General features: G+C 43.1%; 1 protein-coding gene across 2 annotated transcripts; it reads left to right on the top strand.

Moving 5' to 3' along the window:
- Positions 1–1,013: 1,013 nt before the first annotated feature.
- On the top strand, positions 1,014–2,937 carry LOC143756001 (calcitonin gene-related peptide 1). 2 transcript variants are annotated; one of them, XM_077247155.1, is made up of 4 exons: positions 1,014–1,139; positions 1,215–1,346; positions 2,439–2,606; positions 2,801–2,937. In XM_077247155.1, the coding sequence occupies exons 1-3, from the start codon at positions 1,018–1,020 to the stop codon at positions 2,593–2,595; spliced, it is 411 nt and encodes a 136-aa protein (XP_077103270.1). In that variant the 5' UTR covers positions 1,014–1,017; the 3' UTR covers positions 2,596–2,606; positions 2,801–2,937. The 2 variants fall into 2 exon arrangements, with proteins under 2 accessions (XP_077103270.1, XP_077103269.1); XM_077247154.1 differs by lacking the exons at positions 2,439–2,606; positions 2,801–2,937 and adding an exon at positions 1,708–1,976.
- The last annotated feature ends 4,318 nt before the right edge of the window (positions 2,938–7,255 follow it).

The raw sequence follows: 7,255 nt of genomic DNA on the forward strand, positions 1-7,255 counted from the left end.
ATAATACAGATATATAATATTAAATAATGAAATTACATTCAAAGATGGAATTTTAGTCTTCAGTGCCCACACACACAAGATGGCTACTAGTATCTGCAATATTAATTAAATTTTATTAAACGTATTATTCATTTATTGTAAAGTGTTACCTATACTTAATCACACATATAAAAGAAATTGGTATTACATTCATGTGTTGTGTCCCCTGACCAACGCTCCTGACGCAAAAAAGACCTTTACTTACTAAGGTTAATAAATGCTATAGAAGTATTTGTTCATTGTTAGTTTATGTTAACTAATGAAACCTTATTGTAAAGTGTTTATATTACAGATTTGTTATGATCCCTGTCACATAAAACATGTCCTGATACCTCAGATATGTAAAGCACTGATTAGTTTATGTCCTGTAAGGAGAATAGAGAATAGTGTGATTGTCCCTCATAGAGAAGTGCTGTGCTGCGGAAGTGTTCCTCTCTCACCAGCAGATGGCCACTGGATCACAGCTCTGGAAGTCAGTGAAATATTGATCTCACAGTATACGTTTATTCAATTAATTTAAATGAATGAGCTGAATGTAGATGCAAGTGCAGATATCAGAGGCTTCAAATGAGAGTGAGTTTAGTGAACGGAGCACTTAGGGCTAAAGAATGACGTCAGAGTTAATCTTCAGACATTATCAGTGCGCAAGAGTTATGGGACGGATGCTGATTGGCTGACGGGTGCCCTTCTGTGCTCTGATTGGCCAATGGGAGATAATTAAACACCTACACAGATAACACTCAACTCCTGATGGTGAGTATATAAGGGCTTGACCATTGAAGCCACACACAGTAGTATCAAGGTGGTCTTCAAGTTCAGAGAGTCAACATTTTTATCGAACAGCAACACAAGGTGAGGTAAGACCATAAAGCTAGTTTTTGTGAGATTGAGATGTTTGTGGTTTTGGAAAGGGATGCCTTTCATTACTCTAATGGGTTAGAGGGGTGAATGAGGCTTCACAGAGGACACTATAGTCAAATGCATTTAGTCACTGTGTTTTTGTCCCAGGGTACCATGTTCATGTTGAAGATCTCTGCCTTGCTAGTCGCGTATGCCGCAGTGATGCTGCAGATGTCCAGCTCGAGCGCTGCCCCGGCCAGGTAAAGCTTTCCTTGCTTCTCATGTTGAGTCCACAGGTGGGCGGTCCTGCATCACTGTTTGCTGTGTGTCTTCAGATTCGCTTCAGAGTCTCTGACAGACAGATTTGCACTCATGGACTACGAGGCACGGAGATTATTGAGCGCTATAGTCAAAAACGTGGTGCAGATGACGGCGGAGGAGCTGGAGCCCACGACTGATGACAGCAGGTACGAGCTCCACAGGTCTGCGCTTTTTATAGGACTTTCTGAGCAGGGAAAAAGTGTGTTTATATGAAACAACCAACTCCTGTTTTCATTCTGCGAGAGGCAATCGCAGTAGATCCCGTTAGTCAAGTGAGGAACCCATGGAGATTAGTGTGAAAGTTTCTCTGCACATCTTCCTTCTCCCAGTAGTGCAGTGATCCCTGTTGGCTTGTCCTAACAGCATGTCAATCTCTCGTCCACTGAATGACTGCATGTTCTCCCACCTAAGCATGTTCTCTCTAACCTGATGCATGTGTGAGCACTAACAGGCGGACTCCCGCTGCATGTGTGTGTGATACGCCTGTCCGCATGTGTTTCTGTTCAGCCAGGGCAGATTCCTGTCCAAGCGCTGCTCCAATCTCAGCACCTGTGTGCTGGGAAAACTGTCCCAGGAGCTGCACAAACTGCAGACGTTCCCGCAGACGGACGTGGGCGCCGGGACGCCCGGCAAGAAGCGCAGCCTGCTCGAGGGCAACCCGTTCCCCAGCTACGAGGAAACCTTTAACGCCATCTAACCCTACCCCCGCTGCATGTGGATCCTGCTTGACTGACCGCATACACACACCTGGTTGCATCGGGCTTTTTCTTCTTTCTTTCTTTCTTTCTTTCTTTTTTTTTCTTTTTTTGGCAGAGAAAGGCATGTTTAGACCTAGATTAAATTTCTTCCACAAGAAGTCGTTTTTGTGCACTTCACACATGCCTCTTGAATATCTGAGTAAATGTATTATAAAGGTAACTGATGATGATAATCAAATATTTTTTAAAAAAAGTATGATTTCTTTCATGTGTTTAAGTTCAATAAAGGTATTTTTATATCAGGAACTCTAATTTTATTGTCAAGTTATTAGTTACAAATTCAATTGTTAAACTGCCTCTACAAAAACATCAAGATTTCTGCAGGTAAGATGACATCTGTGAATGTGGTCAAATCATCAGACTGATAATTCCATACATATTAAATATTATAGACGAGTAATGCATGACTGTACTGTAGCCTACTGAGTGCTGTAAATGGGTGTCCTGTGCTGATGCGCGCTCCCGCTCTGTGTTGCTCAGCGCGACCGCGCAGAAGCGCGCGTGTAACACGGCCACGTGCGTGACTCACCGGCTGGCGGACTCCCTGAGCCGGTCTGGGGGAATGGGCAGATCCGGGTTCATCAGGACCGATGTGGGACCCGACGCGTTCGGCCGCAGGAGGAGGAGGAGGAGCTGAGCGCGCGACGGGTACGAGCGCGCCCCCCTGAGACTCTGTGTGTGTGTGTGTGTGAGAGAGAGAGAGAGAGAGAGAGAGAGAGAGAGAGAGAGAGAGAGAGAGAGAGAGAGAGAGAGAGAGAGAGAGAGAGAGAGAGAGAGAGAGAGAGAGAGAGAGAGAGAGAGAGAGAGAGAGTGTTTCTGACCGTGTCTTCTCTGTTCCACAGGTGAACTGGACTAGAACCACACACTTCCCTGCTGAGGAGCAACTCTCTGAACTACACCCAATCTTAAACACGCACTAGTACTTGTGTTATCCATACTGACAGAGCGTCTAAAACACAGATAAATATATAGATTTTTATACGAAATAAATCAGATTCATAAAGACATTGTGTGTTTATTCTGCATCTCTGTGGGGACAGGAGATAAATCCTTCATGTTTGTGTTCACCCTTAACAGTAAAGCTTCTTTACTGGCATCAACATCCACGGGGAGTTTCCCTTGCACAAAAGATTCTTCACAGTGAAGCTAGTTCTTTAGATGATTCAAATGTTCTTCACACTAAGAATAAAGTTGTTCTTTTCCGAACGGATCACTGAAAGGCTCTTTGGGGAACCAAAATGCATCTTCAAAACACCCTTTTGCAGCCTTTATTTTTAGAAGTGTAGCTTGTGATAATAAATGGAAGGTATTGTAGATAAGAACTCTGATTGTTGTGAAGCTCTGAGAGGCTGTGTGTATGTGTGTGTGTGTGTGTGTTTGCTTTAGTGAAGAGCTCGGACCTGCTGAACCGGCTCAAGCTCATGTTATGTCAGGCTTTAGCAGGACATTCAGTCCTCTCCAGACGGGCTCTTATAACCCGGGATAATACGCCTATTATATAATATGATAATGATATAATAATATGTCCATTGTGCTGTAAAATCCTCAAATGTATCCTCAAATACATTACATCAGTCTGTTCCAGTTCATTCATACAAACTCCAGAAAGTGTTGTGCCGACACTGTCCAACAGGTGGCAGAGCGAGGCCCATTAAAAGCCTATTTTACTCAATGACTTTGAAGTTTATTATATAGATGGTTATGATTGTACACATTCAGCTTATACAACACCAAATGCAGGGTATATGAGGAGATGTGTGCACACGCTGTGTTTTCTCTCCTCCACTGGGATTGATTCTCCTGTTTATCCTCTGAACAGAGGAATCATCAACTCACACAGATCCTCAAGAACACACACAGATCCTCAAGAACACACACACACACAGATCCTCAAGAACACACACACACACACAGATCCTCAAGAACACACACACACACAGATCCTCAAGAACACACACACACACACACACACACACAGATCCTCAAGAACACACACACACACACACAGATCCTCAAGAACACACACACACAGATCCTCAAGAACACACACACACACAGATCCTCAAGAACACACACACACACACAGATCCTCAAGAACACACACACACACAGATCCTCAAGAACACACACACACAGATCCTCAAGAACACACACACACAGATCCTCAAGAACGAACACACACAGATCCTCAAGAACACACACACACACAGATCCTCAAGAACACACACACACACACAGATCCTCAAGAACACACACACACACACAGATCCTCAAGAACACACACACACACAGATCCTCAAGAACACACACACACACACACAGATCCTCAAGAACACACACACACACAGATCCTCAAGAACACACACACACAGATCCTCAAGAACACACACACAGATCCTGAAGAACTCTTAACCAGACTACAGTTTTTCTCAATTGCTAAGACACATTTCTTGAAAGCTGCTCTCCTTTTCTCTAAACTGTGAACACAAAGCCCATTTTTCAAGCTACATTCACAAAACCTCAGACTCTTCTTGCAAAACCAAACTTTCACCTCTAAACAGTTCAATCTGTGCTCAAAACTGAACTATGTTGTCAAATCGTGCCCCGAGTCAATCAAAATTAAAAACACTACTGAACAGTCACTAAATACTACGTAGAAAAATAGAAAACACAATGCTCAGTACATGAGGCTGGGGAAATAAATGTTTATTGTTCACTGTAGGCTAAATGCATGTTGCAAAACAAAAAATCTGTGCATTTACTGGAGCACTTGTACAAAAAGACAAAACAGAAATCTTGTGCATTTACATGTAGCACTTGTAAAAACAAACAGAAATCTTACAGTATGCGTTTGCCACTTGTGTACAGTAAGCCCATGTAAAAATAAAGTACAAAAATATACAAATAAGTGCATTACTCAGCCACAGCATCATGTCTCCGTACTGGGTCAGGCCACAGGACTTCATCCACATCACAGGCCACATTTTGTCTGGCCAGGCAACGGGAGAAAAACCCCCTGGCATGCCGTATCCAGGCTTGGCGTGCCTCCACACCTATGTCACCACAGGCAAGTCCCATGGCTTGCAGGAGATTTACCCTGGTGTAAGGTTGGCGTTCATATACCTTCCACCGCCATGAGGAGAAGAATTCCTCAATGGGGTTGAGGAAAGGGGAGTACGGTGGAAGGCAAAGATTGATAAATCCTTGGTTCATATTGAACCACTCTCTAACCTGGAGGGCTCTGTGAAAACTCACATTGTCCCAAACAACAACATAGATGGGATGCTCATCCTGCTGCCCTAACAGAGCATCTCGCATGTGATTGAGGGAAATCAGGAGCTGGTGAGTGTTGTAGGGCCCCAGGTTGGCATGATGGTGGACAACCCCATGATTGCTGATGGCAGCACATAATGTGACATTGCCACCACACTGCCCAGGAACACCAACAATGGCCCGATGGCCAATCACATTACGGCCTCTCCTTCTGGTGAGATTATGTAAACCCAGCTTCATCCATGTAGATGTATTCATGGGGTCTTTCCATTGCATCCAGTTGAAAAACCCTCTGTGGAAATAGATATAGTTTTGTAAGTGATACAGAAAAAGTGATTTAGGCCACTACAGTAAATCACTACCTAGAGTAATCAACATTGAATGTGTCTGGATATATGCCAACCTGTACATACTGGAATCTTTGCTCTTTGATTCTGTCTGAGTTGCGATCAAATGGCACTCTGTATAGCGGTTTCATACGCAGTTGTTGCGCTTGAGGACACGATCAACAGTAGAGAGGCTGACACTGTTGATACCCTCAAAATTTACATGGTCATCAATGATCTTCTGCTGAATTTCACTCAGTTTAATGGCATTGTTCTCACGGACCATATCAACAATTAGGGTCTCTTGGTGTGGGGAGAACATACCTGTCCTCCCGCCCCCATGTGGCAGTCTTTCAATTCTACATAAAGAGAACATGGAGTTACAAAAAAATATACATGGAATACTAGGCCTACAAACAGTTAGACCAACCCTCCATTACAATACTACCGTACATTGGTACAGTGATGTACTGAAACATACATTTACTTACAGTATACTGTGGTACAGTATATAGTGTCATACAGTAATTGCTGTCAACATTTACATACTGTACTATAATGTCAAAAAAAGGTAATTACCTGTTCTCTTTTCTAAATCTTCAGATTATGGTGGACACAGTGAATCTACTGATGTTTGGTTGTACCCTTTGTCCAGCCTCCCTCATGCTCATACCATGGACAAGAACATGGTCAATCACAGTAGCTCTGATTTCATCAGATATTACTGTTCTTTGTCTTCGCTGACCACCTCGACCACCTCGACCACCTCGACCACCTCTCACACGAACTCTTCCTCTCAGATTTCTATCCATTGTAGAGCCTCACAAACCAGTGCTCTCTGAACTGGCTTACTGTATATGTCCCTCACATCATTAGCCACAAGTGTGATCAATTTTGAGTTGTTGTGTTCAAGTGGTGACACCTGTGCTTTAATTGTGTTTGACTTTTGTCACCTGTGCTCACCATTATGCAGCACAGGTGCATCACAATGAAAATGTGTTGACAAGTTGTGTCTAAACAGGTGAAAAGTGCTTATGGTTTTGCCAAAAGAGTGATTGATTCAATCAGTGGGTTCAGGCAACTGAGCATTTGGTTCAGACAATAGGGTTTAGTGTTTTAGCAATTGAGAAAAACTGTAAAGTCATTATCGCATTTACATGTTTAAATGCTCACACAATACCTACTTTTAAATCAAAGTTTAAATTATTTTTATTTGATCTGGTTTATACTTCATGAGTTAAGTCTGTCTTTTTATGCTTTGTTGGTCAACGGCAGTTGTTTTTAATTGTGCTGTATAAATACACTGAAATGAGAGCACAGTTTATTCACGTCTGTCCTTGAGCTTCATGGACATTTACTGGAGCACATTATATAACCCCTAATTATAGGCATTATTTCAAAGAAATCATTTTCCATGAGTGGTTTTACGGTCTCCATGCAATCCTTCGGGATGGAGACTGAACTCTTGCGGTGTCCGCATGGAAGCCGTCCTGAAGCGCTCCGAGACGCTCGTACTCTTAGCAGTCAACATCTGTTAGTCATTTACTCGCGGCTGAGCATAAAGCTGAGCGCGTGAGCGAGGATCTCCTTCATCACAGTCTCTTCTTCACAGACCCAGTTTCAGGATCAGGGAAATGGACTGCGTTCCTCAGCAGGTCTTTTGTTTTCATAGGCTTTTTTCTCACTTCCATGGCTGAT

Source organism: Siphateles boraxobius, unplaced genomic scaffold, assembly GCF_051911475.1.
Source record: "Siphateles boraxobius isolate OS27281-9 unplaced genomic scaffold, OSU_SipBor_1 107, whole genome shotgun sequence".
NCBI classification, from domain to species: domain Eukaryota; kingdom Metazoa; phylum Chordata; class Actinopteri; order Cypriniformes; family Leuciscidae; genus Siphateles; species Siphateles boraxobius.